This window comes from Propithecus coquereli, unplaced genomic scaffold (genome assembly GCF_000956105.1).
Source record: "Propithecus coquereli isolate 6110/MARCELLA unplaced genomic scaffold, Pcoq_1.0 Scaffold273, whole genome shotgun sequence".
Classification (NCBI taxonomy): domain Eukaryota; kingdom Metazoa; phylum Chordata; class Mammalia; order Primates; family Indriidae; genus Propithecus; species Propithecus coquereli.
Window position 1 is genome coordinate 3,135,451 of NW_012148319.1, and position 19,718 is coordinate 3,155,168.

At 35.4% G+C, this 19,718-nt stretch overlaps 1 protein-coding gene across 2 annotated transcripts in view; it reads left to right on the forward strand.

The window, feature by feature from the left end:
• Window positions 1-19,718, forward strand: part of STRN3 (striatin, calmodulin binding protein 3) — a 103,002-nt gene that overhangs the window by 42,585 nt on the left and 40,699 nt on the right. For both annotated transcript variants that reach the window (XM_012647889.1, XM_012647890.1), the window contains exons 2-5: window positions 5,072-5,175; window positions 5,603-5,676; window positions 10,436-10,517; window positions 13,873-14,046. In XM_012647889.1, the coding sequence (XP_012503343.1) occupies window positions 5,072-5,175; window positions 5,603-5,676; window positions 10,436-10,517; window positions 13,873-14,046 (434 nt within the window). The remainder of the gene's footprint in view (window positions 1-5,071; window positions 5,176-5,602; window positions 5,677-10,435; window positions 10,518-13,872; window positions 14,047-19,718) is intronic.

The window sequence follows — 19,718 nt, forward strand, 5'->3', positions numbered from 1 at the left end:
GGAACCAGACAAGGCTGCCCTCTATCTCCACTTCTATTCAACATAGTGGTCGAAATCCTTGCCATAGCAATTAGGCAAGAGCTGGGTATTAAGGGTGTCCAAATGGGGACAGACGAGATCAAACTCTCGTTCTTTGCCGATGCTATGATATTATGTCTAGAAAACCCCAAAGACTATTTTCTCTAAGTTACCATGTAAGACCTCATTCGGAGCTTTTGAGACCAACGGAGAGGTCTGAGCCCCCTGAGCTCCCGCTTTGCCTATAATCTTTATAAACTTATAAAACTATATCTTTGTCTCAGTGTATTCTTTTATTTCTTCCATTTTCCATTTCTCTCTATTATTTTCTTATCCCTTGCAACTCTACCAAAGGGACCCGGTTTTTTGCAGGGAACACTGGCCACGTTCCCCGCATTTTACAAATATTTTCTCTCAGTCTGCGGCTTGTCTTTTCATTCTCTTAACAGTGCCTTTTGCAGAGCAGAAGTTTGTTAATTTTAATAAAATCCAACTTACCCATTTTTTTATGGATTGTGCTTTTCATATTGTATTTGAAAACTCATCACCAAACCCAAGGTCACCTAGATTTTCTCATGTGTTATCTTGTAGCAGTTTTATAGTTTTGGCCTATGATCCATTTTGAGTTAATTCTTTGAAAAAATAAGGTCCGTGTCTACATAAATATTTTTTCATATGGATATCCAGTTCTAGCACCATGTGTCGAAAAGACTATTCTTTATTACTTTGTCAAAGATCAGCTGATTATATTTTTGGGGGTCTATTTGTGGACTCTCTATTCTGTTCTATTGACCTATTTGTTTATTCTTTTACTTGTACCACGCCTTCTTGATCACAGTAGCTTCATAGTCAGTTTTGATATTGGGTAGTTAGTATCAGTACTCCAACTTTGTTGTTTTTCCATGTTGTGTTTGTTATTCTGGGTCTTTTGCCCTTCCATATAAACTTTAGTTAGAATCAGTTTGTCAGGATCCACAAAACAGCTTGTTGGGATTGCATTCAATCTATAGATCAAATTAGGAAAAATTGACATCTCAAAATATTAAGTCTTCCTATCTATGTACATGGACTATCTCTCTATTTATTTAGATCTTTTTTGATTTCTCTTAGCAGAGTGTTTCATAATTTTCCTCCTTTGCATGTTTTGTTAGATTTATGCTTAAGAATTTCAGTTTTTGGTGCTAAGGTAAATGGTGTTATGTTTTAAATCTCAAATTCCAGTTGTTCATTGCTGTTATACAGGTAAGCAGTGCACTTTTGTATATTTCTTGCAACCTTGCTATAATTGATTATTTGATCCAGGATTCTTTTTGTTGGCGTTTTAGGATTTTCAACATAGGCAGTCATGTCATCTGCAAACAGAGTTTTATTTCTACCCTCTCAATCTTTGTTCTTTTTTTTTTTTTCTCTTCTCGTCTATTGCATTAGCCTAGACTTTGAATATGATGTTGAATAGGAGTGATAAAAGAGGGCATTCTTCCTTTGTTCCTGACCTTAGGGGGGAAAGCTTCTAGTTTCACATCATTAAATATGGTATTTAAACTATTGGTTTTTGGTATATATTCTTTATCAAGGTGAGGAAGTTCCCTTTATTCCTAGTTTGCTGAGAGTTTTTGTCACAAATGGGGATAAGAAAAAAAAAAAAACAAATGGGGATAAGATTTTGTGAAATGCTTTTCTGCGTCTGTTAATATGATCTTAGAGGTTTTCTTCTTTAGCTTGTTTTGCCAATTAATGATGGATTACATTAATACATTTTTGAATGTTGATCAGCCTTGCAAAGCTGAGTTAAACCCTACTTTGTCTTGATGTGTAATTCTTTGTATACATTGTTGTGTTTGTTAATATTTTGTTGAGTTTTGCATGTATGTTCATGAGGATTATCAGTCTATATTTTTCCTTTCTTGTAATGTACTTTACCTGGTTTTAATATTAGGGTAATGCTGGCTTCATCAAATGAGTTAGCATGTGTTCCCTTTATTTCTGTTTTCTGGAAGAGACTGTAGAGAATTGATATAATTTCATCCTTAAATGTTTGATAGAATTCGCCAGTGAACCTATCTGGGCTTGATGCTTTCTATTTTGGAAGGTTATTAATTGTTGATTTTTTTTTAATAGATACAGGCCTGTTCAGATTATTTCTCCTTATGTGAGTTTTTTTTCTTGAAGAACTGCCATATTTCCCTCAGTGTCTATACCATTTTACATTGCCACCAGTAGTGCACAAGGGTTCCAATTTCTTTTTTTTTTTATTTCAGCATATTATGGGGGTACAGATGTTTAGGTTACGTATGTTGCCCTTGCCCCACCCCCCGCCCCAAGTCCGAGTTTCAAGTGTGTCCATCCCTCAGATGGTGTGCATCGCACACTTTGTGTATGCAAATACCTGTCCCCTCCTCCCCCCTGCCCGACATCCAATAGATGTTATTCTAATATGTGCACTTATGTGTTGATCAGTTAATACCAATTTGATGGTGAGTACATGTGGTGCTTGTTTTTCCATTCTTGGGATACTTCACTTAGTAGAATGCGTTCCAGCTTTATCCAGGAGTATACAAGAGGTGCTATATCACCATTGTTTCTTTCTTTTTCTTTTTTTTTTTTTTTTTTTTTGAGACAGAGTCTCACTGTGTTGCCTGGGCCAGAGTGCCATGGCGTCATCATAGCTCACAGCAACCTCAAACTCCTGGGCTCAGGGGATCCTCCTGCGTCAGCCTCCCAAGTAGCTGGGACTACAGGCATGTGCCACCATGCCCAGCTAATTTTTTTCTATATATTTTTAGTTGTCCAATTAATTTCTTTCTATTTTTAGTAGAGACGGGGTCTCACTCTTGCTCAGGCTGGTTTCGAACTCCTGAGCTCAAACGATCCGCCCGCCTCTGCCTCCCAGAGTGCTAGGATTACAGGCGTGAGCCACCACGCCCGGCCAATAATGTCTTTTTTCATTTCTGATTTTAGTAATTTGAGTCCTCTCTTTTTTTTTTTTCTCAATCTAGGAAAGGTTTGTCAATTTATTTGATCTGTTCAAAGAAGTGACTTGGTTTCACTGATTTTTCTCTGTTTCATTTATCTTTGCTCTAATCTTTATTTCCTTTCTGCTAGCTTTCAGATAAGATTATTCTTTTTCAAGTTTCTTAAGTTGTATAGTTTGAGATCTTTCTTGTTTTTTAATATAGCATTTATAGCTATAAATTTCCCTCTTAGCAGCGCTTTCGTTGTGTCCCGTAAGTTCTGGTATGTTGTGTTTCTGTTGTCATTTGTGTCTGTTTCCTGACTTCCCTATGATTTCTTCTTTGATCCATTGGTTAAGAGTATGTTGTTTAATTCCCACAACTTTGTGAATTTTCAGTTTTCTTTCTGTTGTTGATTTCTAACTTCATCTTGTTATAATCTGAGAAGAAACTTTGTCTTTTTAAAGTTATTGAGACTTAATTTGTGACTTTACATATATGGTCTATCCTGGAGAACGTCCCATGTGCACTTGAGAAGAATGTGCATTCTGTCACTGGGTAAAAGTTCTGTGTCTGTCTGTTAGAGTTAGTTGATTTACTGTATTGTTGAGATCTTCTATTTTATTACTTATCATTTGTCTCGTTCTTTACGTTATTTAAAGTGGGCGATGCAATCTCCAACTAGTATTGTCCATTTCTCCCTTCAGTTCTGTCAATTTTTGCTTAATGTATTTTTGATAGTCTGTTAGGTATGCAAAGGTGTATAGTTGTGATATCTTGTTACCGTATCGAACCTTTTATTAACACAGTTATGCATCACTTAACGACAGGAAATAATGTTCTGAGAAGTAAGAAATGTGTTACTAGGCAATTTCATTGTTGTGCGAACATCATAGGGTATACTTACATTAACCTAGGGTGTACTCACGCTAACCATAGGCTGTCTGTACAGGAGAAAAAACCCAATCAGAATCTTCCTTGAAAGTGTATAATGAAATTGACATATTTTACCTTTGCTCCATAGCTCAAGAGAGTGGGTGATAAGTCATGCTATTTTTTTTTCAGGATCTTAGACTGTTAGGTTCTGAATCTTTGCCATTCCCCCAGACCTTTATTTTTATTTGGAAACTTGTGTTTATAAGTGTTATGTTTATAAGTGTTATGTATCTGTTTATAATTTCTCAGGTGTTGAAGAGTTGGGGATGATTTCGTGAGTTTTTTAAAGATAATAGAGAAGAGTTTTTGATAATAGTGATTATTTTAATGACAGTTTAGCTTACTAAGTGGCTTTCTGTCTCCTACTGAACAAATAAATATACCTGTGCGTCATCTCAGTAAGAGCATTCTACCCTATGTGAAAGTTTTGTTGTGAATATGTGCATAATGGTAAATATTCACATATAGATGCCAGTGTCTTTCAACCTTATTCTTTAGTGTGGGGTGGGTAAAGGAGGCTGACATGCTGGGAAGGGCCAGAAAAGGCAAAGAATTGCGTTTCTTGAGAAATAACACAATTAAGAAGAAAAAAATCCGTTCACAGTAGAAAAATGACAACAGAAAGTAACGAGGTCATAGATTGTATGGTGGCCCAACAAACTATTTGCCTATCTGGTATCACAAAAATTGAAACACAATTTGGAATGGGGTGGTAGAATGGAATGATTATAAATTTTCTAGTGTTTCAGGAAAGAAAAACTTCCAAAATACTCTTCAACTATTTTTTTGAAATAAGCAGTGTCTCATTTTCTGAAATATATATATCTGCTTGTGACTATAATACTGCTTTTCAGTTCTTTGTGATTTGTATGTTAGGAATTAGGTGCAATTTTTATGTATAAAAATTTCCTTTCAAGGTTATATAAAGATTAAATATTAATATTAGGGATCCTAAGGATTGACTACAAGCAAATAGCTAATTTGTAGTTATATTTATTTTTAAAGTGATCATGTTATCTAACAGAAAGTTTGGTCGACCATTTTTATGAATTAAATCTTGCTGTCATGAGTAAAAATGCAAAGGTTCGCATTTATTATTTTCTTCTTTTCAGTTCCCTATATATGTTTAAGGAAAAATGAAAATAATGTATCTTTTATATTGTTAGGCCCGGATAGCATTTCTACAAGGGGAAAGAAAAGGTCAGGAGAACTTGAAGAAGGATTTAGTAAGAAGAATAAAGATGTTAGAGTATGCATTAAAACAAGAAAGGTATGTGTGCTTCATTTTCTTATAAATCAAGTAGAACAATAGTATTCTCGTTTATACCGTTGTACAGTGTATTTAACAGCTTTCTAAAAGGTATAAATCCTTGCCCAAATACAAGATGATATTTTGATTAGATTTGTATATGGGAAAATAAAAGCAAAAGAGATTTAAAAAGTTAAATTGAAATAATGTGTTTTGTTATAGAATTAAAATTTTGGAATTAAAAAGATCAGGGAAAATTTTTCTTCACTTGGATATATGTGTTACTTGGAAAATTTACTTTTTTTTTTCTTTTACAGTGGTACATTCTTTGGTGTTCTTTGCAAATAAAGTTTAAAGAAACACATTCATCTTAATGTTTTGTTATTGGAGTAATGTAATAGTCACAAAAGGAAGAAATTTTTTTAACAATATATTATTAAATTTTCAGGGCAAAATATCACAAATTAAAATACGGCACAGAACTGAACCAAGGTGATTTGAAAATGCCAACCTTTGAATCAGGTAAACTTGATGCTTCTGTTACTTTTTTTTTTTTTTTTAAAGGACACTTTTATGTGGCAGACATGTTGTCTTTCCCCCTGTTTTGCTTTGACAGCATTAGTTAGACAGATGATTAACTATTGTAAACTATTTAGAATTTGAAAAAATATTAAATAAATAAAGGTAAGTAGTTTTTTCTATTTCTAAATCATGAGCTTACTTGTCCTATTTTCCTTGCATTGAAACCTGTGTAGAACTGTGGGTGTATTTTTGGTAGTAATTAGAGCTAGAAGCTAATGGAATAACTGGTTTTCTACCTGGACAATTTTTGTCCCAGCCTGTATAAGCTTTATTATTATTAAAAAATCCCTTTAATCTGGAGAAGTTCTGATTAACTCATTTTAGTTCTAAACATATTGGAAATTTGACTGGGTTTGGTAACTACAGAGTCAGCCAAATAAGAGAGAAGGAAAAAATTATCTCTGGTTGGCTTTGCTCTTTATAAAACAGATAGTGAGTGTTAGAGTAGTATCTGATGAACAATTATGCAGTGAAGGGAGGGATTGGTTATAGGACAGGGCTAACAGTTTAATGCTAATTTTAGGGCTGTGTATGATTACAATTTGAGTAGTCAGAAAGAGTAGACAATATTTTGATTAGGATTTGGGAATATTACTAGCAATTTCTTATTTCTGAGGTATGTCTAGAACTCAGTTATATACACATTTTTGATAGTGCAAATTAAAAGCTATACTGTTCTCAGTTGCTAGTTACTAAGACAAAAAAAAACTTCGTTTGAATATACAGTTTTTCATCTCCTTCTATAGTTGTCCCATACCTAATAAAGTCAAAGCATATATGGTAGGAAAAACAAAACTTATATGTGGATTTTTAAAGTTAGTTGTTACAGTAAAAATTTAGTTAATTGGTTTTTAGTTCAATATTAAGTACTTAGAACTTGACAGAAACATATACCATATGTATAGCCTGCAGTGGATTTATTTTTTTGTCTGCTTTCAGTTTTTTGCAGCAAAACTATTTATTATTTGTTCCAGTTGTTATATATATAAAATCAAGAGACCAAGATAGGAGTGGCATAGATTTTCTTTAATGTGGCTTTTTTTTTTTTTTTTTGAGACAGAGTCTCACTGTGTTGCCCGGGCTAGAGTGCCGTGGCGTCAGCCTAGCTCACAGCAACCTCAAACTCCTGGGCTCAAGCGATCCTCCTGCCTCAGCCTCCCGAGTAGCTGGGACTACAGGCATGCGCCACCATGCCCGGCTAATTTTTTCTATATATTTTTAGTTGTCCGATGAATTTCTTTCTAATTTTAGTAGAGACAGGGTCTCACTCTTTCTCAGGCTGGTTTCGAACTCCTGAGCTCAAACAATCCGCCCGCCTAGGCCTCCCAGAGAGCTAGGATTACAGACGTGAGCCACCGCGCCCGGCAAATGTGGCTTTTTAGTGATTATGAAGGCTCATTCGAGTGTGAGGAAACTGTATTATGATCTCTGTGGAAAAGCAAGCATAAATAATAGAAAGAAGGTCTATATATTTTGAACTTTGTTTGCTACAGTAGTTCTATTACAATTAGAGGGCATACAGTGGCTTCACCAGAAGAAACTTGATTGATTTAGAGCGTTTCTTTGACTCATTTTCTTTTCAGTATTGCCACAATAATCAGAAAGTAAGTAAACACTTTCTAGAACTAGAGGGCTTGGTCTGTGTGATATGAGGAAGCAGGCTAGTTAAATACACATTGTACCTGGAATAAAGGTCAAAATCAGTATTGGTTAGCTGCTCAGTGCAACAGTTATATTAGCAGGTAAATCTCTCCTGCGCACAGCTGAAGTTGTGGTAAAATAAATCTTTTTATCTCTATAAACTTAAGTATTAAAACTTCTTCAAGTTGAGGAATAAAATAATATCAAAGTAACTTATTTACAGGAGACGTAATAACTGCAAAGTTAAATGTTTTTACTTGTGTAGAAAAACTATTCAGGACGTTTAGTAGAAAACAGCTGGGTGCAGTAGTTCAGCGCCATAAATCCCAGCACTGAGGTGGGAGGATCATTTGAGGGCATGAGTTTGAGACCATCCTGGGCAATGTAGCAAGACCTGTCTCTTAAAAACAAAACAAAACAAAAAAATTAGCTGGGCATGGTGGCATACACTGGCAGTCCCAGGTACTCTGGAGGCTAAGGCAGGAGGATTGTTTGAGCCCAACAGTTGGAGGCTATAGTGAGCTATGATGATGCTACTGCACTCCGTCTGGGCAACAGAATGAAACCCTGTCTCTTCAAAAAAAAAAAAAAAAAAAAAACAGAAAACAACTATACAACATGTTTAGTGGAAAACAAAACAAAGAGACTGACAAAAATACATCAAGCAAATAACATGGTATAAAATTATTTATGTCAAATAATACATGGATGTAATATTAAGTGAAACAATGTTGCCTTTTATATACCCCCAGATAAATCGATGTAAAAAAGAAAATGTGCAAAATATTGATTTGATAGAAGTACAAGACATGCAAGTGTTTATATCCCTCTCTCAGTACAAATATATGTATAGCCTAAGTTAACCTTATAAAAGGGATTGTATCCAAATATGTAAAAATGCTCCCTTTGTTGTACATTTAGAAAATAGACAATTTGATAGACAAATGGGCAAAAAACTTGAAAAGGCATCCTATGAAAGGGGATATCTAAATGGCCGGTAAACATATGAGATGATGCTTGATGTTTATTGGTATTGAAAAAATACAACTTAAAACCACAATGGAATACAATTAGACACTGACCAGAATGGCTGAAACTGTGTTGATGAGGATGTGGAATGATAGTGATCAGAACTTGTAGAAATTGTTGCTAGGATTGTAAATTCATAATGCTGCTCCGAAAGTGACTTGACAATATTACTAAAGTGAATATAGCATACATACCCTATGACCCAGTAATTGCACTCCTTGAAATACATAATGTGTGTTAACCACAAGGCTTGTATAAGAATGTTCATAGTATCATTATTTATAGTGAAAATCCGAAAACAGTGAGATTGTCTTTCACCATTAGAATAAATATATTGTGATATGTTATTATAGCAATGCTATTTAGAACAGAAGTGAGCAAACTACAGCCAAACGTGACAAAATGGATAGATCACATGAAATTGAAAATTGATAGAAATAATTTATATCAGATTCCAATATCTAGTTGTTAAAAATCAGGATAGTATTGATACCCATTTTAGAGTGGCTAGTGACTGGAGGGCACAAGAAAGCTTTTTAGGGATGCTGATAATGTTTTGTTTCTTCATCTAGGTACTGATTACATGGACGTGTTCAAAAATTCCTTTAGCTATATATTTGATGTACTTCAAGAATATCCTTAGCAACATTTATAATAGTGAGAAAATGGAAACTAATGTCAACATTAGAGGATTGGTTAAATAGGTATATACTTTCTATAGAATATTGTTTAATCATTTTTCATGTTAATCTATACAGCCATATAGAGAATATTCAAGATACATTAAGTATCAAAAGCAGATTATAGTGCAGGACACACCTTGGCCCATTTTTTTAAAGGGAGGGGGTTATGTTAGTCATGTATATATTTTCGCGGAGAAAATATGGAATAATAAACTCTCAAGTACTAACAGTTGTTAACTCTTGGTGATAGGATTTGGGGCAATTGTATTTCTTCTTTTTTTTGAATGTCTTTTTTCCTTCAATGGTTATGTGGTATATGTGATTAAAAAACAAAGTGTTATAAATAGAACCAATTATAAATAGAAAAATAAGCATGGGACTATTAGAAAACGGATTATTTCTAGAAATCAAAGATGTGCTTTTGATGGGGGAAGAATAAAAAGTTACTAATAATGTGATTGTTAGGGTTAGAGGAGTAATGCCTACAGAGGATACTTTAATTATAACCAGTAAGTATTTAGTGGCTTTGAGGAGTCTAGGAGCCTAACAATGACTCTGAGCCAGTCTAAGAGTTCTCAACATTTATTGTGGGAGTTGGTCTTCCAAGCCCTCTCTTCTTCACTGTCATTATTGTAATAATGAGAATTTATGAGAAAATATTTCTGTAATATAAGTGCCAATAAGTAGTTTTAAATTTCACTTGAGATACTTGTAGAGAGCTTAACTCACCTGAAATTACACTGTTTATTAAACTCGGTTTTTTTTTGGCATACACTTCATTATCTGAGAATAAAACATGACTCTTTACCTATAGTAAAAACTATTTTTTGGTTTAACTCTTAGTTACAAAAATGAAATTGGCTAAGTCTTGTATAGACTTAACATCTACTGATATAGACTCAAAAATCAGTTATTCAGCATTTTTATATATACCTAATATCTTAGTCTTGATTTTTGAATAGCTTATGTAATACAGCTTTTTAATTTCAAAAGCAATCAATTCAGCAGAATTCTAGTAGCTAATAAAAAATAATTCCAGTGATCTTCGTAATTTCATCTCAAAGCCTGGGCCTTTGATTTTTGAATCCCTGATAGTAATCAAGTACAATGAGTTTTTCTCATTTTAAGATGAAGAGGATAGTATCTAAATGATTGGGTTATTGGGACAAACACACTTAAAATGAGTGACCCACGGTAACTAATTAAAGTTAATTTTTTCCTGTGTTTAGGAAATATTTAGGAATATTTAGGTATTTTTTTAAGGAATTAATCCCTAAGAAAACTTTAGCAATATTTACAAGAGTTGAAATAAGGTATGTAAAACTTCTTTTTTTTTTAATTTTTAGAAGAAACCAAAGACACAGAGGCTCCCACAGCACCCCAGAATAGCCAGTTAACGTGGAAGCAAGGCAGACAGCTGTTAAGACAGTGAGTAATGATTTATTTTCAGCTTTCTTTAAGGATCTAGGTATGAAAGTACTTAAGTTAATTTGCACGTAAAGAATCATTTAGTTGTAGTGGGACAATGTGTATGTTTTTTGTGTTGCTGCTTTTTTGCTTTGTAGATACTTGGATCTTTTTAAAAATTTGTTTCCTCTGAGTTTCAGGATGATGATGTTTTCTTATTTGCAGGGTAGAATGTCTCCAAGACTGGATGACTTGAAGGCCAGAACAAAAACAATATAGAGTTCATGCTTTTAGACCTCTCCATCCCTGTCAGTGCAAAATTCACACATTTAGTTTCTTTTATAAGTGGGGGTGTGACTGGTATAGTGTAGGAATTTAGCTGAAATTCCTTCTGGAATAGGTCATCTGAAACTTTTCAGAAGTGGATTGCCAAATCCTCCTTTAATTTTTAAGGAACCTTTTTGATGTTTGATTTCTTTGCTGTATTGGCAGTATTAATACTTCTGGAGCAAATCTTATTTATTGCCTTTTTACATATTTTTTCTTTTCCTTATATTTTGAAAACTTGAGAATTTGCATCCTACTGTTAACCTAGGTAATTTACAATTGCTTAACCTTCTTAACTCTGAACATCTTTACCTTTAGTTCAGTAACCCTGTGAAGTGTGTGGTCAGGCTCTCGATCTTATTACCTAAAACTGTACTACCTCTGTAATATTCCATAGTTTGGGCAGTCATCATGTGTTCTACCTCTGTCATTCCAATTCTCATGTTATTTACCCTCTGACTTTACTTTGATCTTTAGATTCTTGACTACTTCATTTTCTTTACCATCTGTCGATAGTTGCTTTAATTTTATTTCTGTTTTCTTAGCTCCAGCATGAAGCCCGTAATCCATTACTCTTTTCTGGTACTCTTAGCTTTCTTGCTGCCTGCTGCTCACCCCTTCCCCACTAGTCATTTTACTAAACTTGGCGCAAAACCCCAGCCCTAATTCAGTTTTACTCTCTGCCTCCTCTACTAGTTAACTCTTGGACTAAAATTACAGAATCGTATGAATGCCGTTATATATTTATGGTTTCCTGTCCAAACTTTGCAGAGAGCTTTTCTCTATAACCCTAATTATCCCCTGCTCCCATTGTCCTCAGTGGTTATTCTAAACTTTAACCACATCTCAGCCCACTCCTTGCTCTTACTAGAGCATCTCAAGCTTTGCTTTACTGAAAATATAAAGGCCATCAGGTGAGAACTCCCTTAACTTGCCTTTCTTTCTGTAAATGTGTTTAAACCTCGTATCTATTACCTCAGTTTCTTGTGTTCCATTCAAGAAGGTATTTATCAAATCTGGATTACTGTAAGTGGCTAAAACTTGAACAAAAGGAAGATTGATTGGAAAAATGCTGGGGTAACTACCAGCATTGAAGGAAATGCGGACCAGCCAAGTATCAGAAAGTCAAGAGGTGGAGTAGCTTGCAGAACTGCTCAAGAGACTGAAAACAGCAAGGATACATTCATATTCTCTGGTTTTCTACTCCACTCTGTACCAGCCTTATTCTTTTCTACTGAAAACCACCTTTTTCCATATGGCAGAGTACCCCATTTTAAGAGAGAACAATTTCTGAGAAGGATTGGAATTGTCTCGATTTGATCTAATAACTGCCTATGAGTCAGTCATTTTTACCTGGGTTGTATGAGATCTTGGCAGTTCATTCACACCAGATGGTTAAAGTGTTGTGGGAACTGTTCCCCAAAAAGAGGATTGTGTATTTTAGAGGAAGAATGAGGACAGCTGTAGAGAAATTAGTTGCACGGCATTTCTGTCATAAATGTCTAATCTTTTGCCTGGATTTATAGTCTGTCTTTTTTCTCACCTTTCCCTTTCCCTTTGACTTTATAGCCAAACTCATTAAGGATAGTTTATCTCTGTGTCTTCATTCTTGTTCATATCTCAGCTGTCCAGTCTGTTTTCCATTTTGGTGTTCCTCTGAAGGTGCTATCACAAACATGTTCAAGAAACCTTTGTTGTTCATATTTAATATCTTGGAAAAATTTGACATTATCTATTCCTTTTTGAAACTTTTATTTTTGCTCACATGACACCACTCTCTGCTGTAATTTTTTTCCCTTAATTTTTAAAGTATTTTATTTTCCTTTGAGTTTCTCTTATTCTTCTAGCCCTTTAGATGTTTGTGTCACCAGGTTTTCTCTCCTTACTATGCTTGTTCTCTGAATGATTTCATTTAAATTCATGGCTTCAAATACTACCAAAGACTAATGGCCCAAATCTATATACCCAGCCCAATCTCTTCTGAGCTTTTGACACGTCTCATCCATGTGCCTACTAACCACTGTCACTTGATTTTTTTCCAGACACCACATGGTTGTCTTCTAGGTACCCTATAAACTTGATTCTGACTCTCCGTTCCCCGTTTCATTGAGTGAAACCATCATCTAGCCACCCAAACTAGAAACTTGAAAATTGCCCCAAATTCTCACATCCATCATTCTGCTGCCACATTCATTTGGGCATCAAATCAGAAATATTATATCTTATTTTTCTCACATTTATTCTTCTCTACTTCTTGCTGTGTTAGTGTCTTAACTAATCTCCCTGCTGTTAGCTTTAACCTAAAAGCCTTCTATTCTTCTGCCAGCAGTATTTAAGACTCCTTTTTAGCATCCTTTATTAGCCTCCTAAATAATTTGTCACACAAAGCCTTTCACAACTCATGTGTATATTGTGATCTGGTCGCTTCTTTTCCAATCTCACTCTGGATCCTAGGTCAAGTTCCCTGATTTAGATACAGAGAAAGCTTGAAAACCTCAGGACTAGAGAAGTGCTATAGGATCTTAGGTCCTAGAAGGAGAATTAGCTGGTCCATCAATCTCTGATTAAGAACTAGGTCTAAACTTAGCATGTTGCTGTTCTGATGTTCAATTCTGCTCATTCTCTACCACCCCTTAGACATTAAAAAATACACAAACACACAAAATCAACTCCTAAAAGCTTTTTAAGACACTAGGGCTTTTTAGGTTTCAGGATAATTGGCTCTTAATCAATCTTAGCCATACTTCATGCTTTTTTATTTAAATTTTGATTTGTGATGGACATTGTTCTATTAGAACTGGAACTAGTCTGGGCTGGGCACAGTGGCTCACGCCTATAATCTCAGCACTTTGGGAGGCCCAGGTGGGAGGATTGCTTGAGGCCAGGAGTTTGTGAACTGGAACTAGTCTATAGAGAAGGAAGATACTTAGACAAAGAAAGAGTGTATTTTATAGGATTATAGGTTTTTCTAAAAATCCTTGATGTGATTGTGAGTCTGGATGGTGTTTAACAGTATGTAAAATTTAATATTTTTAATTTTCTCTTATAGGTATCTTCAGGAAGTAGGTTACACAGATACAATATTAGATGTACGGTCTCAGCGGGTAAGATCATTACTTGGACTATCTAATTCAGAACCAAATGGATCAGTAGAAACAAAGAATTTGGAACAGATCCTGAATGGAGGTGAATCTCCTAAGCAAAAAGGACAAGAAATCAAAAGGTATGATTTATACTTGTAGATTAACATTATTTATATAATGTATATTATGAATCTCTTTAGCTCCTTGTTACTGTTTTGTGTTTGGTTTTGTTGTTTTTGTTGGTTTTTCAAGGGCAGGGTCTTGCCCTGTTGCCCAGGCTGGACTGCGGTGGCATCATCACAGCTTACTGTAACCTCAAACTCCTAGGCTCAAGCAATTCTCCCACCTTAGCCTCCCAAGTAGCTGGAACTACAGGCCTGAGCCACGATGCCTGGCAAACTTCAAAAGAATTTTTTGTAGAGATGGGTTCTTGATATGTTGCCCAGGCTAGTCTCGAACTCCTGACCTCCAGGGATCTTCCAGCCTCAGCCTCCCAGAGTGCTGGGATTACAAGTGTGAGTCACCATGCCCAGCCTTGTTACTGCTATTAACAATTTTTAAAGCAAGTAGAGTTCAGATTTAAATACCCACCCCCCAAATGGCAGCATGGGCAAATAAATTTTCTATTTAGGTGCTTTTAAAATGTATCTATGTTAAAGTTTTGATTCCAAGAGAATGACTATAATTGTGGAATAGGTGCAGAATTAAAATTTAAATTTAAGGCTGATTTCATATCAGAGCTATTTTAACATGCTGATTTTAAAATTTTTACTAGGGTATTTTCCATAAATTATAATGCTGCTGTGTCACTAGAACGAGCAATGGTTATTTAGACACTGATATGAAAGAAACAAGGCTTTGCATTGTGTTTGCACTCAGAAAGCTACCAGATACATTTTAAAAAAATCATTATTGAGATATAATTCACATACCATAATTTACCCATTTAAGAATACAATTTAATGGTTTTTAGAATATTCACAGTTGTTCAGCCATCACCATAATCTATGTTTAGAATATTTTCATCACCCTGAAAAGAAACTCCATACCCCTTATCTGCCACTTTTCATTCTCCCCTACCTCCCAACCTTGGGCAACTACTACTCTACTTTGTCTCTGTAGATTTGTATATTTCGGATATTTGTGAGTGGCTTCTTTCACTTAGTATGATATTTTCAAGGTTCATCCAGTTTGTAGCATGTATCAATACTTCATTCCTTTTTATTGCCAAATAATATTGTGTACTATGGATATACTACATTTTGTATTTCTTATCTAGTCAATGGGTATATGTGGGTTGGTTCCATGTTTTGTGGTAATGAACAAGTTTGAGGAGCTGTCAAACTCTTTTCCAAAGTGGCTGCACTATTTTACCTTCCCACCGGTAATGCTATAAGGATTTCAGTTTCTTGACGTCCTCATCAACATTTGTTATTGTCTGTCTATCAGATAAACTTTGGATTAATACAAACTTAATACATGCAAGGAGTCAAGCAGGTGGAACTTTTTTCATTTTTACCATGAGATGTTGACCCCAAATAACATAGGTTAGAAGGACAAAGAAAACAAAAAGAGAAAGGAAAGAAACCAAATGAGTTCATTTAGAAATTTGGAGCTTAAGAAATTAATAATATGTACCATTGTTTCTAATGTTTCATAACCTAGGTGTATTTTATGACATTATGCAGTTACCTAAAACATGTTCTGTAAACTTTGAACTTAAACTTAAGCCTTTGATTTAGGGTTTTTATTTCTGGGAAATAAGCTCTTGGTTATTCTGTTTTGTTTTGTTTGTTTGTTTTTTTTTTTTTTTTTTTGGGACAGAGTCTTGCTCTCTGTTGCCCCGGCTAGGGGGCAGAGTGTGGCTTTACCATAGCTCACTGCAAGCTCAACCCATCCACCACCTCAGCCTCCCAGAGTGCTAGGATTATGGGAATGAGCCACTGCACCTGGCCAGAAATAAGGTCTTTAATAAAACTAATTTGACATCAGATAGAGCCCTTATTTTCTTTACTCTGATTTTAGGAAGGATAGAATGTTTTGTAGCATAATGAAAAAGCGAAAGTATTATTAAGCGATTTCAGACAAATTGATCAGCTAACCAAATCTGTAGTTCATAGGATTTATAAATATTTTAGAGTAATGCAGTTCGCTGTACTGCACCTGAATCTAAATTTAAAAATCTGTGACAGATTGTATCTTCTTGTAAAGCTTCTTCCCTTTGCAAGATTAAGACTTTAATGGTTTTTTTGGAGGTTTTTTGTGTGGGGGTGGCATGGGTAAAAAACACATAACATGAGATCTGTCCTCTTAAGAAATTTTTAAATGTCCAGTACAGTATTAAAATAAGCACAATGTTGTACAGCAGCTCTCTGGAACTTTCTTATCTTATATGACTGAAACTCTATACCCATTGAACAGCACCTCCCCATTTCTTCTTCCCTTCAGCCCCTGGCAACCACCATTCTACTTGCTGAGTTTGACTACTTTAGATACCTCATAATTAAGACTCATGCAGTTATTTGTCCTTCTGTGACCAGTAATTTCCCTTAGCATAATGTCATCAGTGTTCACACATGTTGTCACATATGACGGGGTTTTCTTTTTCATAACCAAATAACATTCTATTGTATTGTGTATGCCACATTTTCTTTATCCATTCATCTGTCAGTGGACATTTATGTAATAGTTGTTTTAATCAAGACTAATTTCCTTCTTAATGAGTAAACATATTTTCTGATTCTACACTAATGTAGGTGTGTTATGTTATTAGGGCCATTTAAAAACCCATAGGAATAAGAAAATGATATAACATGTTGATAGAGATTGCAGCAAAGTGATGTTTATCACATTTATGATACAAAGAAATTAGAAGAGTCTCAATGTCTAACAGTAGAGAAATGGTAAATTTTAGACTTGTATTATTATAGGTCTGTATGTCTAATAGTTAAGAATGTAGATTCTGAAAACAAACTCAATTTGAATCCTAGCTTCACCACTTAATAGCTGTGACTTTCAGCAAAAAACCTTACTTTCCTGTGCCTCAGTTTCCTAATTTGTAAAATGAGGATCATTGTATTGATATGATGAAGAAAGGAATTGATGTAAAACACTTAGAACAGTGCCTGGCATATAATAAGTGCTAAGTGTTCACTGTTATAAAATATTGTGTATCCAGTTGAAATGTGACCTCACCGAGACTAGTGTTCATTAGATTCTGCTGATTGCATGTCACTGTTGTTTTTCTCGATTTGTGGTAGGGGCATGTGGGTGTATAGTATATCATATCACAAATCATCTACTCTAAGAGGATTCATTGGGGCAGAGAGTTCTGTTAGATTTTATAACTGAGAAAAGCTGTATGGCTTCTTAGTAATTAGTCTGATTTACCTTTGAATCTCCAGTTGTCACTTCTTTCCTTTTTTTACTTTGTTTGGAATCTTGGGGCCAAATTTCTGGCCTTCCTTTAGAAATTGTACCGATTGTTGTAGTCTTTTACTTGCCAACCTTACCCTTGGCTTCATTTTATTTTCCTTTCATCAGGATATATTAATTTTTAAAATTCTGTTTGTCTTTTTAGCATGAGAGAGGATAGTAAATAATTGAAAGAAAAAAATTATACAATAGATGGAGACTTCCACTTAAACATGGTAGATTAAAGGTATGTTTTACTTGTGTGCCTTCTAGAAGTTTCATTAAAATGACAGTGAAGGGCTTATGATGCATTAGCACAAAAGAACCAAAAAAATGTTACACAGAAAGAGTAAGAGAAAATACTGTCTACTGTGAGATAGAGAGAATTTCACAATTTTGGAAGACAGAAAGAAAATGGAGAAATGGCAACTGATTTAGTGGCCCTCAGAAAGATTACATGTAAGTGTATTTGGGAGCAGTAGGATGAAGAAATGAAACAAACCAATTCAAGTCCCAGAATTCCAATAAAGCCACAAAGGCTAAGGAATTAAAGATATTGAGTACATCTCGAGTCACAAGTTTGATGGGGCTGTGAATAAAGAATTGGCTTAAAGTTTATTTAAGAAACAGAATCATAAATCCCTTCTTTCATTCCATGCAGCTGGTCTAACACTCCCCCTCCACCCCAGAGAATGGTGGTGTATATTTTGGTAAAGTTGAACCAGTGATTTCTGATTTCTTAAGAAATAAAACAACCAGGCCAGGTTGCAATGGCTCATGCCTATAATCCTAGCACTCTGGGAGGCCCAGGCGGGAGGATTGTTTGAGCCCAGGAGTTCGAGACTATCCTGAGCAAGAACAAGACTCTGTCTCTACTAAAAATAGAAAAAACACTATCTGGGCATGGTAGTGCATGCTTGTAGTCCCAGCTACTCAGGAGGCTGAGGCAGGAGGCTTGCTTGAGCCCAGGAGTTTGAGGTTGCTGTGAGCTATGATGATGCCACTGTATTCTACCCAGAGTGACGGAGCAAAACTCTGTTTCAAAAAAAAGAAAAAAGAAAGAAAACAACTGAAAGATGGGTGACTGTACTGAAAACAGGAAGGTTATATGAAAATCTCCAGCTGAGTAGTGAGATCTCCTATTTTCTTTTGCTATTTGGCTTTTGGTATGTGGGCAGCTACTCTTAAATCCCTTTCAGACAGAATATTGAAATTGATCACATTAACAGAAAAGATCTAATGATACTGACAATTGGGACATGCTAGCGAAATGGGTAGGCCTCTGCCCTATCATACAAAAGTAAAACTAGCTGTTTGACAAGAGTCACCCATTTTCTTAGTCTTTTGGGGCTGCTATAACAAAATACCATAGACTAGCTACTTAAAAATAACAGAAATTTATTTTTCTGTTAGGCTGGGTCTAAGATCAGGGTGCCAGCATGGTTGGGTTCAGGTGAGGGCTCTTTTCCAGGTTGCAGATTGTCAACTTTCTGCCAGGTCCTTACATAGTGGAAGGGGCAGACAGACCTCCCTCTCTTATAAGGCACTAATCATATTCCTGTGAGTTCTGCCCTCATGACCTAGTCACCTCCCAAAGGCCTTATCTCTTAATACCATCGTATTGGGGATTAAGTTTCAACATATGAATTCAAGTTAAGGAAAGACTTTTAGTGTTAAAATTAGAGACCAAAAGAACCAAACAACAAAAAGGAAGTCACAGAAAATGGGGAGCAGAAGACTTTCAAAATTATAATTACTCTCCTGAGAGAACTGAGAGAAGATAATACATCTACTAAACAAGTTGGATGCTATTTTAAAAGGCTCAGTCAGATGTCAAAAAAGCTCATAGAAATAATTTCCATGAAAAACTTGGAAGATAAGGTTAAAGGATTGTCCCCCAAATTAGAAAATGGACTGAAAGATAGGAAAATTCAAAGATCAGTCCATGGGAGTCAGTTTCTGACTAGGAGTTTCAGAAAGAGAACAGATTAACTGGTGTTGAAAAGATTATTAAGCAATAATAAAATTTCTGGAATGTATTTCTAAGGATGTTTGTTTCCAGATTAAAAGGATTTTCCTGGCCGGGCGCGGTGGCTCACACCTGTAATCCTAGCACTCTGGGAGGCCGAGGCGGGCGAATTGTTTGAGCTCAGGAGTTCGAAACCAGCCTGAGCAAGAGTGAGACCCCGTCTCTACTAAAAATAGAAATAAATTAATTGGACAACTAAAAGCATATAGAAAAAATTAGCCAGGCATGGTGGCGCATGCCTGTAGTCCCAGCTACTCGGGAGGCTGAGGCAGGAGGATCGCTTGAGCCCAGGAGTTTGAGGTTGCTGTGAGCTAGGCTGACACCACAGCACTCACTCTAGCCTGGGCAAAAGAGTGAGACTCTGTCTCA